Source organism: Oculina patagonica, chromosome 1 (genome assembly GCF_052425735.1).
Source record: "Oculina patagonica isolate OP01 chromosome 1, crgOcupat, whole genome shotgun sequence".
Classification (NCBI taxonomy): domain Eukaryota; kingdom Metazoa; phylum Cnidaria; class Anthozoa; order Scleractinia; family Oculinidae; genus Oculina; species Oculina patagonica.
The window spans coordinates 22,142,193-22,163,090 of NC_135758.1; the positions used below are offsets into that span (position 1 = coordinate 22,142,193).

The window sequence follows — 20,898 nt, forward strand, 5'->3', positions numbered from 1 at the left end:
CAATTAATTGCTTTCTAATGTCTCATCACTTGAGATCGAGGCCAACTTGCCACATACCGACATACATAATACCACACATAGAACCACTTTCGCTTGTGCGTTCACAGGACAACCACGGGGCCACAGGCCACCGCAAGATTAGGATGCGTTCTCCTACCGTCGAACGCAATTATTGTTCCAAAGTTTTTTCCATTGAATTTTTGTTGAACTTCAGTACATTTACACAAAATTATGCAATATACATCTTTTGACTGGTCAGGAATCAAATGCAGACATAGTTTTCTAGTGCCTTTGATAGCGACTTTCTGGAAAGTGTCAGACCACCGTAGTTTTCAAATCCCTTTAAGTTATAGTGTCAGAGGGGTGATTGAGACATTTGCCTAGAGGAGCCATGAATAATCACAGATTCATCAAATTAGAAATTTTTAAGTACCGGTATAATCTTGTAGGTAATTTATAGGGTTTGCACTATCTGTGATGTAATCCAGACACCCTACATCTATTAGACTAGAGGGTATAGGTAAATTCATTCTCGTCCCCATAGCCCCGCCAGCGGGGGCGCGGGAAAGCCAGACAGGACCCAGGGCGCAGAGAAGAGAGCACGACCCGGGACGCCCAAAAAATGACACCATCCCCAGAGCCCCGCGCAGGGCAAGAGAAACGAGGGGGGGAGAGAATGAGGTAAATTCTATCTGAAACTTGATGCACATGAGCCACTGGGCCAATAAAACCATAAACCTTGCTTACTCAACTTTCAGACTTTTGCATGGAGTAAGTATCAAGTTAGATATAAATAAAAGAAAAGGAGGCACATGACAAGCAAGAACATTAACCAAGGTCCAGAGCTTCCAACCCTTGTCAACATGTTGCTAATTTAAAGACTAACCATGTAGTTGATGTATTCCATTGTTCTAGTGTTTACCAAGGCTATGCTTTGCATGACCATGTTAGTTGGTATCCTAAAGCTGCCAACTTGGGTGATGCAAGAGCACAAGAGGAAGTCAAGAAAATTAAGTCTGAAACTAAGTTATTTAAAATATATTTTATTTGTTTCAAACCCTGGGATTTTGAGTACCCATTTACACTTGCACTTTGTCTTTGATATTTGTTCTTAATTACAGTAGTTGAAAAATCATTAACCGTAAACAGCCGTGGTCAAATGCATTTACCTTGCAATGTCCTTCAACTAAAACAAAGCAACTCGACACAGAAACTCAAGAAAACACATCCTTAACTTTTGTGAAAACCTGATCTAAAAACAACTGGCAACAAATTTACTCATTGATTCTCACAGAACACATCAACGCAAAGATACAAGTACATCCAAAATGTTTCTCTTGCCTCTGGACACATTAATTTCGTGTTATTACAACTTTTCAACTTGTATAGGCATAGGTGTAACCCATTTATCTGTGTGATACACACTCTCTCCAACTTTCCAATCAGGAACATCCTTCATAATCTGTGCTTCAAGCTCTTCATTTTCTTTTAGTAATCGCAAACACCTAAAAATAGAGAAAATAATAGTTAAAGCAAAAAGTTTTAAGGACATTATTGATTGCATTGTTGGTTTTCATATGAACCAAACAAACACTTGACAGCAAAATTAATTTTGCTTGTCATTCAAAAACTGCCCTTCAGAGTTAAATGATTAGAGTTAAGCATAGCAGTGCAATACCAACTGATCTGCACCCAAGGGACCAGCATAGGTTCTTTGCACGACCCGGTCACATGGTACAAAATCAGCCATGCTGGGCCTTAAAGGACCCTTGTAGTCAGCCATGCCTTTCTTTTTGTTTACATACGCGAATTTCGGTATTATATTTTTTGCAGAGCGTGTCTTCAGTAAATAGGTCAATGTGAAACTGCCAAAAGTAATTAAACAGACTTCAAGTGCAACAGGATTTCGCTTTGCCATACAGTTGTCTTAATTTTGATGGCATCGAAAATGGCGGAGGCTGACTAGGACCCTTTAAGTTCAAGTGATAAATTTCACTCCAAACAAACAAAAGAATGATAGAAAAACTAGTCAAAATATGCACCGATAATTTTGAAAAGCATCAGGGTTTTCATTAAGAATTGTAATAGCAGGAGAATAGCGTATAGTAACCGGAGAATGATTTTTAAAGGTTCCGCATCTTTATAAAAAAATAGTTTCAGGCCTTTGAAATTTAGCCGGAGAATTCTACATAGTAGAAGGCGAATTCTTATCTTATCTTATCTTATCTTATCTTCTCCGATCTCCGATGCCTATTGAAGCATTTGTGGCAGTTTAAGACATCAGTAAAGCAAATGCACAAGGATTTAGATGACAAAGAATTTAGAATTTAGATGGCAAAGAAAATGTCGGAAGCTGACTAGGATCCTATAAGTTGCACAATGGGACATTCAAACTAAAGGAAGGTCAAGCTTGACTGGGCTGAGTCACTTTGTTCTGAATGTCCCACTGTGTGTTTTGCGGCCCAACATGGCTGATTTTGTATCATGTGTCTGGGTCATGCAAAGGGGCTGTTGCATCTTGTTCCTAGTACTATTCTAATCTAACTCTCAGTTAATTGAGATTTGACATTTTAAAAAATTTCGAAGTTATAAGTTACAGATATTAAAATGAATGCACTTTCTTATCATACATACTTTCTGTCATGCTCTGCTTGCAGAAGTGGTAGCACTCCAATTCTGGCATATCTTTGCTCCTTCAGGAGTTCGCTGTAGGTTACAAAAACAAGAAATAACATAGAGTTAACTTGTAAATTTAATTTATACAAACCCCGGATACAAACATCAATAAATGTTGTAAGAAATTAACTTGGCCTCGCCAAACATGTACAAATTTTACCTCCAGCTTTAAATGAAAATAGTTTTATTAATATTTTTTGTTCATTTGGTTTCGTTAGACGAAGTTTAGCATAGACAAATTAGAAACAAAAGCAATCAATGCAATATCGAATAGAGACAACACAACACACACACACACATACCAACGTTGTCTGTTTCCCATGATAACCTTATAAAATCCGAAGGCCATTACGGCAGCTCCACCTATAAACAATGCCAAACCAGACGGACCTCTCTTTGGTATATTCCTAGCGAATTCTATGGGAGGATAACCACCTTTTGGCGGCAATTCTTGCTTCACCGCCTGTTTCACCAAGGAGGACGCCATTTTGGTTTTCACCACGATTCTGGTTCCCAGTCTTCTGCGGAATAGGCATGCAAAGCGTTCATATACCACAAGAGGGGCCCTGGCTACAAGGTTTTCGATTGCATTTCGAGTGCGAGATCGTAGCGCGAGAAAGCAGCACGAAAACCTTTTTTTGGAAAAGAATATGCCCTGTAGAAAGAAATAGATCTTGTTGAACTAGCTTTTTCGGCGCGAAAAGGAAAAAAATCGGTCGAGTTCCCTTTTACCAAGTCTGTTGACTGAACCAAAGGCGTGATCTACAGTCGTGCGAAAAATAAACAGCGAATATTCTTATCGTGAAACAGTTTGCCATAAATTAAAGGAACCGAAGTATCTAAAGACATCGATCTTACCTTCCTCAGTAGTACCTAAAAAAACGTTTAATTTAATTTCAATCTATGTCTGTAATGATGTGAGGATTCGACAGCCACTACCGGTATATATATCTTGAGGGTAAGGAAGATTAAATTAATCATACTCATTGTACAGGAGCAATGCACACAGCGGTTAAACTGCGGCTTTACAAGCTGCCGCTGTTAACATCTAAAATTTCTGAAATACTCCAGTTAAGACAGCTAATGAAAAGATAAGTTTCGTATGCCGCCAGATGCATAGAGGCACATTTACGCTTAAAACCCTTGCAAACTTCAAGGCAACGAAAACCAAAAGATGCGTTTGATTCAGTTTAATGATTGACAATTGTAAATAAACAATGTGTATCTTTCATTTCAAGAAAATAACTTGGATCAGCCAATATATGATACATATTTTAGCCATCGGAAAGTAGTAACCCATAGAATCATGATAGAATAGCCTCCCATGCATTCGTTTTTAGGGAAGCAGTGAAATACGATCGCCACTCAAAACGACAGTGTGCGAAGCTACCCATAGAAAGACTGCCCGGAAAGAAACGAGAAGAAACTTTTATGCTAAATCTGGAAAAACAAGGATCGTTTTTGTCGGAGCTTTTCGGTTAAGCCTATTCAGGTGAAAGTTTCTAATTACTCTGACAATATTAGTTACTACAACTTTTTCCTAACACTAAGCAATTTGCGCTCCCCTCTACCCCAAATTTTAACTCATTGCTTAACCAGTTTTTCTCAAAGCGCGCCACTGTCGAACAGCGAACAGGCATCTGGCTCTCTCCTTCGCAGAGGCTTCTTTAGTGGAGTCAGTGGAGTTAGAAAATGCAAAAAAAAAAAACACGAAAATGAAAAAGGGGAGCGCAGGGGACGATGGGAAGAGAGATTACTTCCTCCCTTTCCAGTGTCTCCGACAGTGTCTCCGGCCTCCCGGCTTTCTTTTTCTCTTCCCAGGCTCCGCGCGCTTACTTTTCACCTCCCCCCATTTCCCATAGGCTCGATTTCCGCCGCCTTTTCCCGAAAAGCGCCTGGAAATCGAGCCTACATTTTCCAGCCCGTACGAAAGAAAAGAGGCCTTTGCGGAGGAGGGAGGGCATGTCGTACTCAGATTTGAATATGTTGCATATTTTAGCCATCGGAAAGTAGTAACCCATATTCTTACAGTAATTTTAAATGCACGGCTAGTACGACGACACTTGTGTTGGACAATTTATTTGGCCAATATTTCGACTAGTCAACTAGTCTTCTTATGGGTTACCCATAGTAACCCATATTCTTAACCCATATTCTTAGGCTATTCTTAGGCTATTTCTATGGTGACTATAAAGTCAAATTTAGTGTGACTCATTTATTTGTAAGTTACAGTCGATCAACAACAATCAGTTTAAAAACTTCAAAGTAAGCATTATGCTTACATTCCAATTTTATCAAATAATTTTTTTTGGTGGAAGAATGTTCCAAGATCCTTTCCTTTTTTCCCGTAGGGAATCTGCTTGAAGCGTAAAAATACAACCGCCATGCTCCTCAGTGGTTACGCACTGGAATGTCACGCAACAGTCCTTGCGGTGTTGCGTGACGCACGTTTGTGTCGCCTCGGAGATATCCCTTCGCAGCCGTTATTTGGTTTGTCACGGAATGCTCCTTTCCAAGAGAAGCAATGCGTGACTAATCAAATAACGGCGGGGAAAGGAAGTGACGTTCGGAGTATCTCTATTGTTCTTTATTGTTCTCGTCCGCGTGCCAAGGCGTGACATTTGAAGGGATTTTGTGAGGGCCGCTTATATCGTCAGACATCGTCATTACCAAATCATTAGGTGCTGAAGATGCCTTCTGGACAAAGGCTAGAACAGCATCTAATAAATAAAAAAATAAACTAAGTTAAAATTTAAACATGAGCCTCACAAAGGCCTAAAAAGGTGTAGAATAAAAAGTATAATGAGAAAAATTGTTTCCTAATTCTGATCGATAAAAGACTTTGTGTTACTTTACTGGTTAAAGACTGATTTATCCGAGGATAAATCTTCTAAGTGCTACCTGGAGTTCTATCTCCTGAGTAATCTCCAAGTGGTTTTCCATCCCTAAAAACTCTAACTGTCGGCAGGAACTTGATATCTAGTTTTTTACAGAGGCTTTTCCCGCTTCCTGCACAGTTCACCTAATGGAGAAAAACGAGAAATAGTTATAAGCAGCGATCCATTGTCTCTCCATACCGTACTAGATGATCTAATTATAAACGCCCACTCTCAAATAAACGCCTCGTATCTAATAAACGCCTCCCCCCGAGGTGTAAAATTTGTAATAGAAACCCCCGTTTGTAATAAACGCCCTTGTCTAATAGAGCCCCCCACCCCCAGAATAGACTCAAAACTAAGGAAACGCTCCATAGAGTAAAATCACGAATTTTTTTTATGAATTTAGGTAACGTTATCACATACGATCGCTTGAAAGAAGAGTCAGTAACCATAACCAGTCTGTCAGAACTATACCCTGAATAACTGTAATAGAAGGGTGTTTTTGAACCCATGACAAAATTACAACGAAAGTCATCCTTATACTGCGTACCTTTGCAAAAAACATGTTCACTTTCGATGCCTGTGCTTTAGTAGCCACCTCTTCGTAAATAGGCGCAAATTTTCTACAATGGCCACACCTACAATAAAAATTATCAAAACTTTGTCAAAAATTAAGTTGCTACAAGAGAGGATTATCCTCTCTTGGTTGCTATCAGTGTTTAGGTTAATCTCGTACCTCGAGTATTCGTTCTTTACTGCGCAAGCTTGACGAAACGAGCGGCTCTCGAAAGTTCCGTTGCAGGATCGATTTGGATTGGTTTTGACAAGAGAGGTCCTCTCTTGGTTTTGAAAACAATAAAATGGCCGGAAGTAAAATACCATGAAGTTTGTTGAGTCATTCTTTTCGGACTTCTAATCAGAACTTTCCAGGGTCGCTCGTTTCCCGACTGCTGGTCAAGGGGAATGAAGACCTTGGGTACGAGGTTGGTGTTAAGTCTATCGTTTCTAAACGCTTATTTTTAAGGAGATAGAGCGGTGGGGACAACTGATATTTGCCGGAATGAGCCCGCGGCTCTGGCTAGCTTATTTAGGCTGTTGATTACGCAAAAAAGCAATATATAACAGAATAGAGAAGCCTGACTGAGTTACAAGGGGAAGAAAAAGATTTCGTGTTCATATGCGCTCTTTTTTAAAAAAAATATTTGGATAGAAATGTTTGGATGCAGAAGACCACACATCCTCGGAGACCTAGGCTGGGGCAGTTAGTGGGGGTGGGGGAAAGTCTATACGGGCAATCCGTTTCCATCCGAGCTATATTTAATGAAAATTGACTATTATTTTTAATTTTCCTGCGACACAAATTTATATGAATTTTGGCGGTTCGAAAATCAGTTAAAATCCGTGACACAGTCCCTTTAATTTAACAAAGGCTTTTTAAAATATTAAATTTCCTTCTATCGGCCCGGGCTTTTAGCTTTTCTTCGAGGCAATATTTTTCTGTTTAAGCCTTTTGTGGAGATTAACCCCAACATTTTCTTTCAAATGCTTTCTACTAACTATGCTCTAACTAATGAGCAAAACATCGAAAATTTGAAAATTTTGACCGGATTTTGTTAACAGTGACCACGTACGGCCTCACAATCACTTTGACCAATTTAGCCTCTTCTGTGACTCAAAAGTCCGTCGATGCTTGTAACAAAAGCAATTAGACGACAGCAGGACAAGACTTTGAGATCGTAGCCATGACCTGTGAGGTGATCTTGAGCTGCTATTAAACGGACACTGTCACCAGTTTCACTTCAAAAACTCAAGAGACAAAAGATATATGGAAACTACGAATAGTGGTCCAATTTTGTTAAAAATCACCATACAAGTGTACTGAAGCGATAAACAAGTGATATTATTGTGATACCATCATGAACTTTAGATCTCAACTTGAGAAAGTCAGGCTGAATTTTCAAGTTTTGTCCTTGTGGTGTGGGAAAATACCTAAAAATTATTATGGCTCCCTTCTTCCTTCAACAACAATTTACTTAATATCTCCATCTCGATGTACTCGGTGCATTTCATGTACAAGAAGACCTATTCGCCAATTTTAGTACTTTTTACCGAAAAGCATTAAAATCCCCATGACAAAGGTCCCTTTAACAGCACTTTGGCGATTGACCTGCAAATATCCGTCGTAACTCTGGCGTATCTCTTTGTCCGTTCATGAATTCTTTGTCAAATTTCAATCCTTTTTCATCCTTTGTTTGGTGCGAAGTTCCCTCAAATGACCGAATTCATTTCCGTCTTTCGAGAATTAAATCTTACTACTGCTTATTTCGCTATTCGACCGTTCCAACGGCGGACACCAAAAATGAAAAGGAAATTTAATATTTCAAAAGCCTTTGTTAAAGACCTTACGGAATTGTCGAGTATCTTAACTTTTCTATCCAGTGGAGAATAAGGCAAAATAAAGAGAAATTAATGACACTCATTTGAACTTTTTGGTTGGACTTTTTCTAAACAATGGAGAACTTGACTTTAAATTAAACATCTGGAAGTTAACTTAGTGATTTCAAAGGGTTTCGTCCGATTTTCCTTACCCCGAATCAGGTGTCTAAATTATTCCAGTAGCTATTCCAGTAACTATATATGTACAACGTAGAGGCTTATGTCGACAAGCTGTTTCAAAAGACGGAAAACTTACCATGGCGCAAAGAAGTCAACTATGGCAAGTTGCGAAACAGTTACATAGCTTTCAAAGGTATCATTCGTAAGCTCTTTTACTAGAGATTGTTGTCCTTCCAAAGTTGTCGCTAGACCTGCAAACAATGCGATCGAAACAAGCAAAAATTTCATATTGTCGGTGATACGATCCAAGTGAAAATTGAAAGATTTTGTTTGTTGTAACAATGGTTATTGCACTACTGACAGATATTTGTCGAGGAATATCTTATAGATGAAGTGTGACTGGACCTGTACGACCAGTAGTATTTGTACAATTTACGCTTTGTTTTATTCTTGAAGCCAACGACCACCAGAAATACCCGTATAAGCAAGTTATCGCATAATGACAAAAATAAACTTTTTGTTAAGCGCTTACAAGATTAATTGGGCAGTAAGGCTTGTATATGAACCATAGCAAACTGATTATTGTATTTTATTCATACAGTAAAAATTCTTGTTCATCTATGAAAGACTCTGACTGTGACGACTTTTCGGCTCTTTCACTGACTCGCCCCCAGTCTTCTCTTGTAACGAAACAACTAGGCGCGGAGAATGATGGGAATCCATTGCGTCTTGCGATTTTCTCATACGAGACGCAGCCTAAGAGCGAATGAGCCTCATACAAATCACTGCTTTAGAATGTACAGTCAGAGTCGTTCAGGTCGTTTACAATTATCGTTTTTGTATTCCTATGGGTAGTCAGCTCCATGAAACATGATTCCGTCCTTTATCAACCTGCGATCAGGCGTTCTGTTTTTGAATCACCGGAGTGATAAGTAAGCAGAAAAGGCGTGATCTCAGGTAAGTGGTCTATAGAAAGTAGGAAAAAACGAAAACGTCCATCCCTGTGAGAAACTACAAATAACCAACGAAAGCACTTTTAGTATTCATTTCAGTGCACGGTTTGCTGAAGGTGATAAAATACTATTTTGGCGAAATGTGTTCTTTGGAAGAAATGGAAGGCTAAGCTCATACAGTTCTTCGACTATTGGATAAAACCTAGCGACTAGTCATGTCTACACTCAAATTTCAACCACGTTCTCGTCTCATAGCCGCTTGTCCCTCTTAGCCGGCGGAGCCTGTGCACGAGAAACAAGGAAACAAGTAGCTCAGCAGAGGACTCATGATTTGATTTGCTGTTAGTATTGTAACAAAAGGAACAGCCAATCATATGAACCGTTTTTAAATCCCTTTGTTATACGTGAATTTAAAACGATTGATTTGATTGACCAGATTTGAAACTGCCGTTGTAAAAAACTAGCCAATCAAATCATTTGTCTCCAGAGACACTTGTTTCTCATGCACAGGCTTCGCCGGCTAAGAGGGACAAGCGGCTCTGGGAGTCTGGGGACGAGAATGACTTCAACCAGTGTCCGATTCGAGATGGCAGACCTGCAAAAAGGTCGTGCGTCTTTTTTGCCTCTTCTTACAAATAACATAACGAAAGAAATTTCAAAAGTTTATACATGTTGTATGGAAACTCCGATTTGTTTACTACTGTACTGAGAGGACAGAAGAAGGCTATATTTAACCACCTGGGTCAAATATTTGACTGAAAGCGTGACGTGCCTCACGCGACAGTTACTTTTGTGAATCAAATGTGAATCAAAGTCTTCAGATGTTTGTCTTCCACTTGACTTTTCATAACCATCCAATCCGGGTGTAGCATTTGATCAGAGGAATTTCATTGTTTTTTACACTTCTCGGAATCCTAAACAATAACATCCCACGGGGGTGTGTTTTCAATTATCTTGAAACTGCTGCTGCGTTTTGCGATGGAGTCCACTTTGCCGACGCTTGAACAACAACTTACTTGCTCTCTATGTTCGAATACCTACAAGAAACCAAAGATTCTTGCTTGCTACCATTCATTTTGCTGCGATTGCTTGGAGAAGCATGCATCAGAGAGCCAAAAAGACGGAAAATTCAACTGTCCAGAATGTGAAACAGAAGTTCCCATCCCAGATGGAAATCGGTTTGATGATCTACCGACGAGTTTTCATCACTGTCGCCTGTTAAGCTACCTCGCCATTCGCCAGAGTGAGAAAGGAGATGAGCTGAAATGTGCAAAATGTAACTTGAACAAGGGACCCGAAATCCATTACTGCTTCGAGTGTGGAAGCTTTCTGTGTCGCGAATGTCTTTTAAAAACCATTTCCAAAGGGCACAGAGCCAAAGCTGTCAGCGACTTTCAAGTCGAAGATTTCGAAGCTATGTTAAATCCAAAGTCGTTTTGCATTGTCAAGTACCACGAGGGAAAATTGATGGAGTTTTTCTGCCGCGACTGTAAAAGATGCATTTGCCAATCTTGCATCAACACAGAGCACAGGAACCACAACATCGACCCACTCGACAAAGTCTGCGATGAAGAGAAATCAGATTTACTGGCGAGCGCTGAGCTAGCTAAAGAGAAACAACGAGCTTTCGAAGAAGTGATCCAGCAATTTGAACTGGCAGCTTCTGAGCTGGAAGCTAATATTGCAGCCGCAAAGCAAGGGCTTTCTGAAGCAGCTGAGCAGATGATCGCCGCGATTCGAGAGCGGGCGGAAGAAGCTAATGAAGTCCTGCAAAAGACTCTAGTTTCAAGAACCGAGAACTTGAGCAGTGCAAAACAACAATTGAAATCTGTGGCAAAACAGATTCATCAAGCAGCAGAATTCACTAATAACTTGGTGCAAGGAGGGTCAAGCAATGGCATCATGTGGAACAAGGAAGGTTTGGAGCAGCGATTCGAAGAACTCTGCAAATCGAAAGTACCCTCACTTCCGGGTTATGCGCCCTTCGTTAAATTCTTCCCGACTTGCGAACCTGAGAGCTTAAAGCTGGGATTCATCGTGTGGAAAACGGCTACTTGCGAGGGACTTAGTCAAACGTTTCAAGCTGGTTTAGAAGCAGAATTAACACTTCGCCTACACACACCAGCTGGGGAAGTGTGGCATAAGAATCTTCGCGATCAAGTTGAAGTATTCGTGGAACCCACTGAAGAGGTCGCAAGTCTGATAGTTCGTGAAAAAGAAGATGGAAATTTCCAGGTGAAGTTCACACCGAAAATCCCTGGCACCTACACCATCGACGTCAAATTAAACACAGTCGCGCTTGAAGAAAGCCCATACACGGTCCAAGTGCAGCAGCGAAGATTTTCTGTTGTTTTGGTAAGCGAGCTGCACACGTCAAAAGGAGGTCGTGTTAAGCGACCCCGTGGAATTGCTGTAAACAAGCAAGGGGAGATCGCTATAACGGATTACGAGGGACACTGTGTTGTCCATTTAGACAATGCTGGAAGGTTCATTAAGAAACTGGGCAGCGAGGGAGAATCTGAGGGACATTTCAAGCATCCTGCTGACGTCGCATTTCTGAGTGATGACGAGATACTGGTGGTAGATGAATGGAATTATCGAATACAGCAGTTTAACGTGCGCACCGGAAATGCCATGAAGAGCTTCGGAAGAAAGGGCGCGCGAGACGGAGAGTTTCAGAATCCACTCAGTGTTTGCATCGATGAGACGGGACAGGTGATTGTCTCAGACTGGCTGAACGACAGAATACAAATATTAACCGCAAACGGCCAGCCAGTGCTCACAGTCGGTACGAGTGGACCACACCAAATCAGCCGTCCACTGAGTTGTACCGCTCACAAAAACGAGCTAATCGCAAGTGATGGCGTCGATCACTGCGTAAAAGTTTTTGACAGGTTAGGCCAGTTTCTGTACAAGTTTGGAGGAGAAGGCACTGTTGATGGATACTTTAACAAGCCTTCAGCTGTGTGCGTAGACTGCTTCGGTAATGTTCTCGTATGTGATGCCAACAATGGCCGTGTACAGCAGTTCACCATAGACGGCCGTTTCACGGGAAAGAGTTCAGGCGTCCTGCAAAGTCCTTCAGGCATTGCTGTTGCTCCAGATGGTCGAATCCTTGTCACTGATGGCGAAGCTGGAAAACGTTACTGCCTAAGTTAAACTGTGAGTTTTTTAATACTATACAACAATTTTAGACATGCAAGCCAGTCGGATAGTGAGCAGATTATTTCTATGTTGAGTTCTGGAGCTAAATTGGGAAATGGGAAATTTGATACTGCGCGTCTGCGCGTCATATGAGGACTAGTCGCCGCGCGCTTTTCAGACACCTCGTTCCAGGGCCAACAAATCACCAAGAGAAAAGCCCTCGAGGTTGGTTCCAGGGCCTCTCGGCATACAACTGAAATTACTTCATTTTGGGACCATAGATAACAGGTCATAACAATACTCTAGTCCGAGAAAACAATAAACGTAAGGTAGTGTTTCCAACGGGCGAATGAAAATAGAGATTTCAAAGAGGTGTAGTTTCTTACTGGAAAATTAAGATGGCAGCATTTTCGGACCGATTCTGACACCGTCATCTTTAATGGGACAAATCAAACTAGCATTTACATTAGCTTTAATAAGGAAGAATGTGGTTTTTCTAATTATGTTAACGAGGAAAAGGTCTGTAGTTCGTATAGTGTGATCGAGGAAAAGTTCGGTAAACACGGGAAATATACAGATCAAGTGACACAAGCCAATGTAATACAACAAGAATGTAGAAACTGTACATACATAATCTGTTGTACTTGAAATTATCAAATGGTATCGCTTGAAAATTAAAGGTCAGTTATCAGTTACGTTGGTGATAGTTAGGGTTGAATATCAGCATGGATGTATGATACCTTTTCCTTTTATAAACATTCAAGAAAAGGTCAGAATAAAGCAATAAACGGAGACAATATTATTCTTGGTAAAGTAGTGGGAAAAAAGGAAAAGAAAAGAAAGAAAAAAGGCTACTCAGTGAGGCCTTTGAAGTTCTAATCTCTTTATTACTGATGACGCGATGGACTTGTTTGTTGTAAATATTTTTAAAGCAAGAAAAATACAATACAATTTTATTACTCATTAATCAACCATGGTTACGAACTAACTTCGACAAAATCTTCAACAAGTTTGACTGCCTTCTCCTTATAATGAGGGCAAAAAGGTTAAGAAAAATTGTTGAAGCTATATTTTCAAGAATAAATTATAGTTTCGTTAAGAGCAGGTTTCAAATGACTGTCGAATGCAATTATTTGTCTCACATCCTCTGAACGTTGTTATTGGTCAAGAAACACTTGCAGCATTTTATAGCCAATTAGAGAAAAGATGTAGCTATTACAGAATAGGTTTCCTCGACTTTTCCCGCGCTTTTCACCGGGTTGCAGGCTTGTTTTAACTTCGATGTGATTGGTTTATTTTTCTAACTGCAGGGCTGTGATTGGTCAGATGCGATTCGGTTTGATTTGAATTGGTTTTTACGACAGACATTGGAAAACTGGTCTTTAAAGCGATTTCTTTTATCTTATGTCAAGAAAAACTGAGGAGCTGCACTTAAAACAGCGCCGGACAACTCATACCACAAATAAATAACAAACGGTTGAAGTTAAATACATTATGTTCCATTTTAGTCATTGATTTAAAATTTCTATTGTTAACGTTCAGTTCTCTGTAAATAGATCTTAATAAAATATAATCTGATTATAAAAGGTTAGTACAATGTAATTATATTCGATTCGTCGTTACTATATTTAGTCCGGCGTATTACAAGACGCATAAATCGTATTCTTAGAGGGTGCTAACGTAACGTAATAAAATTTAAAGAAATATATGTCAGAGTTGTGTTCTATCCTTGTGCAATCAATATTTCAGTTATGCTTAATTAAGTTACCATTTTCATATATACATGCAATGATTATTTATGAGCACATAGTTTCCTTTCTTACATTTAGGCAGTTTATTTTTTTCGTTCATAAATTTATTTGTTTTGTTATTTATTCTTTCGCTTATTTATATGCATCAGTGGAATAGTTTATTTGTCTTTTCTTTCGTTCTTTCGTTCGTTCATTCATTCTAAAAATCTCGCTTTAATCAATCAAAAGTTTGGCTTATCACAATAACATCACGGTTGCCCTACTCAATTCTAGTTGCTTCTTGCAATATCCTGGCCGAAAAAGGCAAGTAAGCAAAAATTATATTTTCTTTGGTGCCCTGGCGTGAAGATAGTATCTTTCCTAATTTAAAAAGACAAAACTTTGTAAACTAAATCAATACTTCACTACTTCACGTAGAAAACATTAATGAACGAGACTGTTACAATGAAATCTAAATACTATTAAATTTATGGCGTCAAGTAAACGCTATCTTGTAAACATTCCGTTGTGTTGGATCTATATAAGAAGGTTACGAAAGACTCTGCTATAATTACCTTTTTACCGTTTTTACTGCAAATCTGTTTTTGCACAAGAATTTGGTATACGTATAGATGTATTTCTTCTAAAAGACTTGTATACGGTTGTTGCTTAGGTCAGACACAACAATGTATCCGCTGTTGGGCATGATCGCAACGCTTTCTGGGAACGATAGCTGTCCGTCTCCACTGCCTTCGGACCCAGCCTCTTTAACGAACTTACCATTCGCGGCCAATATCTGCAAGCGGTGATTCCCCATGTCAGCAATCACAAGATTACCCGCGATATCGATAGCTAACCCACGGGGATGTGAAAACTGCCCTTCCCCTGTTCCCTGGCATCCAATTTGCCTGAGCGATTTCCCGTTTTTGTCGAACTCTTGGATGCGATGGTTTTTCGAGTCCGACACATATATATGGTCATCTTCCGGGTTAACAAGGAGGTAACAAGGAGAGTTAAACTGCCCAGATCGATCGCCGTAAGAACCAATTTTTGACATAAATTTTCCTTCCGGGGAGAAAATTTGAATTCGGTGATTTTCCATGTCAGCGACTAAAATATCATTCTTCCGGGAAGTTGCGACTCCCCAGGGGGACTTGAAGAAACCGTTACCAGTACCCTCACGGCCAAATTTGCCAATGAATGCGCCATTTCGACTGAGGACCTGGATTCTATTGTTGCCGTTGTCGCAAACTATGATTCTTCCCTTGTTGTCAATGGCGACATCAGTCGGGCAGTTAAACTCTCCCTTGCGCTCCCCGTGGGAACCAAACTGTGAGACATACTCTCCCCGGGGGCCGAAGATTTGGATCCGATGATTGTAGCTATCGGCTACGTAGATGTAACTCTCGTTGTCAACCGCTACACCGAACGGAGATTTGAACTCGCGCTTTTTGCTGCCGTACTGGCCAAATCGATGGAGCGTCGGGCCGACGTCGGCGTATTCTCGGCGGTTGATAACGAGCACCGTGAAAGGGCTGCCCATGATTGGCTTGTCTTGAATGGCGACAGATACTTCATGTTTGCCATTCACCTCAGGCATGTAGTACACTGTATAGGTGCCATCCCCTGCAGATTGGGAGAAGAGACAAATCAGTTAGTTTTACATGATAACTTGTCACCAGAAACGCCCTGATTTCAAAACTGTTTAGTGTAGTTGCTAATTGTCTCTGTAATGGCGCCAATTTTAGAAAAATACAAACCAATCCCAAATTCTAAATGGTTTGCATTTGAATGGCCACAATCCACAGCATTGAAAGTTAGAACCACCTTGTGCAGCACAATAATAAGTACCACATGATAGCACTGCTCAATAGCTTTTATTTGAGTGGTCACACACTAGAGGATTTCTTTCTTATACCCTAAACATACCAACAAAACATGTTTAGTTAAACCAGGTTCAACGAAATGAAAATAAACAACAGAAAAGTGAAAGATTGATTTTTATTTGGGGTTAAATAAAGTTTTTTTTTTTTAATTTAAATTAAAAAAAGTCAGTTAAAAAATTTAATAATAAAAAAAATTTTTAAACCGGTTTAAATAAAAAATTTTAATTTTTTTGGTGTGGGAAAGGGGCGACTTATAACTGAGAACCACTTTTAACATAAATAAAGAGCTCACCCTCGTTCCCAAACAGCTTTGCAGTGGAAGTACAGTTTAACAGCTTCCGCGGCTTCTTATTATACATCCTTCGAACAACTGGCGCCGGTGTGAATGGTACTAAATACGCAGAGACTTAAACAGATTTTTGTTTTCTCAAGTAATTACCTTCATCTTTGACAGTGGATTGCAGAGGTGTGCCATCAGGTTGACGTATATCAACTGTGACTCTGTCTCCTCCTTTGTATCTCTGGCCATGTCGATCCTTAGTGGTCAGCTGAAATGTTGTCTCCATTTTGACACGCGCAGTGTGAATTCCGTCTCCACTGGCGTATGAGATCGAGGCAAAAGTGCTGCTTGCCCGGATGCGGCCAAGTGACTCGGACACAGTCCTTGTCGTGGCGGGATCATGAACGTACTGAATCGTGTCGTCTTCTTCAGGCTCGAATTGGACCTTCAAGTCATTCAAGATCTCCAATCGTCCCTTCATCTGCAGAACTTCCACTTCGTTGCCGAACGTCAAGACGTTGTCAGCAAACTCACAGCAGCCAGAAAGCTTTCCCAGTTCAAGCTCAATGCTGTCCTTTTGCAAGCCCAGGACCTTCTGCTTAGCGTCGTGAATTTGATCTAGTTGCCTTAACAGCTCGTTTTGGCCTTCGCGCAGCGCCTCGATTCGCGCCTGCGTATTCTCACTGATTTCCTTTGCAATAGCCTCTCTGCACTCCGTGAGCCTTTTTGACATTTCCTGAACTTGAGACAGCGTTTTCCTTAGTTCAGGCATGCGCGACTTTGCTTGTTCAAGCAGCTCTGCAATAGCACCTCTCCTGGCCGGCAAAGCGTCCTTAGGGTAGACATATTGGTGTTCCCGATGTTCTAAGATTGTGCACACGCGGCATATGGCTTCATCGCACGTGTTGCAAAAATACTTGATGACATTTCTTGTGTGGTACTTGCAAAACGACAAACTGTACTTATCGAGCTCTTGAGTCTCCTGGCTGTCATCTTCGTTTGTTGCGATGATCCTGTGGTCGAGCGTGGCATGGGCCCGCTTGTGCTCCGCCACGCAACTCGTGCACAAGTCTTTATTGCAGTCCACGCATCTTGAAGTAGCAAAATCCGCTGTTTTCATGTTATCGCAGGCGTGGCACTTCTTGTTCTCGCGCATTTCTTTCTTCAGCTCTTCTGATTTCAAGTGAACCAGATCCAGCATTTGATTAACAAAGAAGTTGGGCATTAAGTGATCTACACCTTTTTCCGGAAGCGGGGTCTCGGCGCGGCAAGTGGGACAGGTAATCGTTGAAGACGAATCGTTGTTGGCGATTCTATGCAAACACTGTGAACAGAAGGTGTGAAGACATTGCAGGAACATCGGTGTGGTCAGACGATCAAGACAAATGGCGCACATCAACTGCTCGTTGATCTGTTCGATAACCTGGATGGCTGACGTCATGGTGCCTTGTTAACCCTGACAAACAGGATTGACATTGAATAAAAGATGATTTAGTAATTACTCATACTGGCTGTGACGTGTTTAAAAAAAGGATTAAGGGACGGACCATTATTTTCTTGGAGGGGTTGTATGAAAAATTTTCCTCTGCAAACTTTTTTTTAGCTCATACACCTCTGCAAACAATTGTTTTCAAAATGCCAAGAACATTTTGTTTTCCATATCGCGTTTACCGTGCAAACAATTTATTTTGTCTTTCGTGGCCCTGCAAACAATTTTTTTTTCAATATTTTTCATACCCCACCCCCGTCCAAAAAAAAGGTCCGTCCCTAAACAAGGGAATTAAAGTTCAAATTGCCGCAAAAAGTGACTTGATTTCCGTCAGTCTCCTTACTTAAATGACATTGTTTGTATTACCATGTAAAGTAGTTTTCTAAACAATATTATAGGAAATTAATGATACACGCTATTAACGCATTCGCATTAATTATATTTATGTAAATACGTTTACTATAAGCGTCTAACGAGAACTTTTCTTAAAATCGCGTTAATTTTATTACGCGTAAATTTTGTTCGCGTTGTGAGGTTAGTGTCGAAAGAAATTCGCGTTTGCTTTGAGTTTGCATTACTACACTTAATGATTGGTTTAGAACACTTGTACCACTTTCTCAGGCACGTTTTCCAACGCTTCATGCCGGCTAAATGTATTTAGTGGTTACTTTGGTTTTGGTTTTACAACTGACATTCAACACCGAAGAAAATACATCTGGCTGATCACAATTAACGAAAAATGGGAACTCAACTTGCCACAAGGCCAAAACAGAGGCTGGCGATTTAGGGCTCTTCAAATCATATATCAGTTAACGCATATGAAATTGAGGCGTTATTAAGTTAAGAAACCAAGAAACTTTTTCCTTTTGTCGGACGGTCGGTCGGTACGCACACAGATCGTTTAGTAGGTTAGGTATTTGGTTGTTTGAGTTATCGGTCGGCTGCTTTGCTGGTCGTTCGGATGGTTGGTTGTTTGACTGATTGGACGCTCGGTTTTATGTAAGGTTGGTTGGTCTGCTGCTCAGTCCATCGGTCTGTCAGTCAGTTGATCGGTCTGTTAGTTGGTTGTTTCGTTAGTTGGCTGGTTGGTTGTTTGCTTGTTTGGTTGGTTGGTCAGGCAGCTTTTATAGATAGAGAACAATGCTTTTGTTCGTCAATTAGGGTCAACGAGTTTCAAGATTCACCTTCAGGATACAGCTGATAGTCACCTTTGTCGAGTTCGTTGATATATTGAAACAGCTATCCTGACTTAGCCATTACTTACTCATCTCGCCTTATTCGATATCATGTCAAAAGAGATTATAGGATCTCACTTTATTGTCGTAAACCGATCTATTTGCAAGGTATTTTTTAACGCAAAACCGTCTCTAAAGGCTATAGAAAATGTTGCTTATTTTATTGTAATAGCTCTACACAATAACTCTTAATATCATTCATCAGATATTCCTTTCTTTTTAGCATTATTGATCAAGACCGACGACAATATCCCTATTAAGTTTCTTATTATCACATTACTTTCTAGAACTATACTATATTATAAGGGAACACTACAAACATTTAATTAAAGCATTTAGACCGATGATTCTTACATTCTAAGAGGGTCTGGATGTGGGAGGAGCAGCCGATATGTTCAATTTTCTAGTTGTCAGTTACGAACCCACTCTATTACGCCCTAATTACATTCTTTATAAATGCAGTAGTGTTATGAGGAAATTAAAGAAATTTGCTCATTCGATCCTGATAATAAAACAGTTTCTCATGGTGTCTAACATAACGTTAAGCCAGCCCGCCCCTCTTTCTGTTCTACACTGAAAAATGTAAAGCAAGTTGAGGCAGTATATCTTTGTGAGTTTAAGGAGGTCTAAGAAAAGATAAAGGTTTTGTTTTTCATCGATAGAGTATCGAACAGTAGAGTAACTTTTATCTATTTTTTCTATATTTGATAAGCCCTAGTTGTATCTGTTGTTTTTAAAATTATCGCTTTATATCTACACAAAATTGTGTTTGAATTGTTTAAGTGACCTATTTCGACGAAATAGAAAGAAATGACCAACCCCGATTTATCCGTTATAAAAAAAGATTCAATGCACTTTTTTCTAAAACTCAGGTAACTTAGTTTTTCAGTAGCTCCAGAAATCGCAAAGGAATTTTAAGTTTCTTCTAGACAAAAAATATTTGCCAAACCTTCTTAACAAGGCATTTTAGCTTGTTTAAGCCGTACTAAAAAAATAAAAAAACAAAATATGACTTTTTTTTCTGTAAGTTGGCTAAAAGAATTTTTTTCTGATCAATTCAGCGCGCGTTAATAATTTTTGTTTAGCAGAAAAATTTTCCTGGATCCGTCATTGTAAACTGAAGTACCAGTTTTAAATTTCTCTTTGTTCTCGAATAAAAAAATCGATTGACTTTTACTCGCAAAAGTTATAAGCGACCGCTATATGTTATCTCAAAGAGTCCAAATATATATTTTGCTATCTTATAATTTCTGGAAGGCAAAAGGATCTGTGTTCCTGACGGACCATTTGAAAAGAGAACATTCCTTCTGGCGACTTTCAATGATTTCAAAAACAACCAGCGTTCTTACATTGAGAGATGATTGGAGCCATGTACACAAAGCGAATGCTTCTGTCTTTAATCCAAGTTATTTACCCCACTAACCTTACGATCTGATCTCCTCCTATATTTCAGGCGCTGCTGTATTCCAATACGTCCGCGGAAAAATTCATTCAAGTCATCTTAGAATTGTTTCACGCCGCTGGGAAGGAAAAAGAAATTATCCTTTGTTCTCGAGTGACTTCATTGCGATGCAGTGATCTGGCATTCTTACGTAAAAACCCGTTGACCTGTGCTCCGGTATTTGACTGTTCATTGACCAATCAACTGAAGCGAATAGTTTTGTTAACTTACGGACCATCTTACGTTTGACAGGTAAAAAGCAGGTTCGAAATTTTTACCGCATCTTTAAGTTGGCTTTTATGCCGGTGACTTGCTAAAATCCTGAACCACTTAAATTGAAAAATGCGACAATTGATAAAGTTCGACAAAATAGCTATGACGGAAGAAAAAGTTGAAAAAATATTTACGACTTGTAATATCGAGTTTGAGTATGCAGCTAAAACAGAAGTTCATTTCAGTTTAGTGTTAGGTTTGATATTTACCTCCGGGAATTTTTATTGAGATTTTAAATCGGATTTTGTTTTTACTTCAGAAAATTTTCCACGACCAGGGCCAAGTATTGCGACGAAATCGTTGCTTTTGAATGTTTAAGGACACTTCTAAAATATATAATCCGTAACGGAATTGAC

General features: G+C 39.8%; 4 protein-coding genes across 5 annotated transcripts; 1 reads left to right on the top strand and 3 right to left on the bottom strand.

The window, feature by feature from the left end:
• Positions 1–1,023: 1,023 nt before the first annotated feature.
• LOC144641793 (NADH dehydrogenase [ubiquinone] 1 alpha subcomplex subunit 13-like) lies at positions 1,024–3,193 on the bottom strand. Its single transcript, XM_078500822.1, has 3 exons — positions 2,979–3,193; positions 2,635–2,706; positions 1,024–1,505 (listed from the first exon to the last, which is right to left on the bottom strand). Exons 1-3 carry the CDS (start codon positions 3,161–3,163, stop codon positions 1,367–1,369), a joined length of 396 nt encoding a protein of 131 aa, XP_078356948.1. The 5' UTR covers positions 3,164–3,193; the 3' UTR covers positions 1,024–1,366.
• Positions 3,194–4,871: 1,678 nt separating this feature from the next.
• Positions 4,872–8,513, bottom strand: LOC144641643 (protein disulfide-isomerase A3-like). Its single transcript, XM_078500690.1, has 4 exons — positions 8,248–8,513; positions 6,106–6,193; positions 5,578–5,698; positions 4,872–5,396 (listed from the first exon to the last, which is right to left on the bottom strand). Exons 1-4 carry the CDS (start codon positions 8,397–8,399, stop codon positions 5,254–5,256), a joined length of 504 nt encoding a protein of 167 aa, XP_078356816.1. The 5' UTR covers positions 8,400–8,513; the 3' UTR covers positions 4,872–5,253.
• Positions 8,514–10,004: 1,491 nt separating this feature from the next.
• LOC144635388 (E3 ubiquitin-protein ligase TRIM45-like) lies at positions 10,005–13,916 on the top strand. The gene has a single exon (XM_078494527.1). It carries the CDS (start codon positions 10,043–10,045, stop codon positions 12,221–12,223), a length of 2,181 nt encoding a protein of 726 aa, XP_078350653.1. The 5' UTR covers positions 10,005–10,042; the 3' UTR covers positions 12,224–13,916.
• Positions 13,800–20,409, bottom strand: LOC144635230 (E3 ubiquitin-protein ligase TRIM71-like). 2 transcript variants are annotated; one of them, XM_078494430.1, is made up of 3 exons: positions 20,257–20,409; positions 16,264–17,560; positions 13,800–15,564 (listed from the first exon to the last, which is right to left on the bottom strand). In XM_078494430.1, the coding sequence occupies exons 2-3, from the start codon at positions 17,543–17,545 to the stop codon at positions 14,582–14,584; spliced, it is 2,265 nt and encodes a 754-aa protein (XP_078350556.1). In that variant the 5' UTR covers positions 17,546–17,560; positions 20,257–20,409; the 3' UTR covers positions 13,800–14,581. The 2 variants fall into 2 exon arrangements, with proteins under 2 accessions (XP_078350556.1, XP_078350487.1); XM_078494361.1 differs by having other exon boundaries at positions 20,252–20,409.
• Positions 20,410–20,898: the final 489 nt, after the last annotated feature.

What these genes read in the sequence shown, in the direction of transcription:
- LOC144641793 (XM_078500822.1), bottom strand. Translation starts at nt 3,163, where the DNA reads ATGGCGTCCTCCTTGGTGAAACAGGCGGTGAAGCAAGAATTGCCGCCA. An exon ending in ATGGGAAACAGACAACGTTG is followed by an intron (nt 2,707 to 2,978) that starts GTATGTGTGTGT and finishes TGTAACCTACAG; the next exon opens with CGAACTCCTGAAGGAGCAAA. An exon ending in CAAGCAGAGCATGACAGAAA is followed by an intron (nt 1,506 to 2,634) that starts GTATGTATGATA and finishes CTCTATTTTTAG; the next exon opens with GTGTTTGCGATTACTAAAAG.
- LOC144641643 (XM_078500690.1), bottom strand. Translation starts at nt 8,399, where the DNA reads ATGAAATTTTTGCTTGTTTCGATCGCATTGTTTGCAGGTCTAGCGACA. An exon ending in GTTGACTTCTTTGCGCCATG is followed by an intron (nt 6,194 to 8,247) that starts GTAAGTTTTCCG and finishes TTTTTATTGTAG; the next exon opens with GTGTGGCCATTGTAGAAAAT. An exon ending in TGAACATGTTTTTTGCAAAG is followed by an intron (nt 5,699 to 6,105) that starts GTACGCAGTATA and finishes TTTCTCCATTAG; the next exon opens with GTGAACTGTGCAGGAAGCGG.
- LOC144635388 (XM_078494527.1), top strand. Translation starts at nt 10,043, where the DNA reads ATGGAGTCCACTTTGCCGACGCTTGAACAACAACTTACTTGCTCTCTA.
- LOC144635230 (XM_078494430.1), bottom strand. Translation starts at nt 17,545, where the DNA reads ATGACGTCAGCCATCCAGGTTATCGAACAGATCAACGAGCAGTTGATG. An exon ending in ATCCACTGTCAAAGATGAAG is followed by an intron (nt 15,565 to 16,263) that starts GTAATTACTTGA and finishes CCCAATCTGCAG; the next exon opens with GGGATGGCACCTATACAGTG.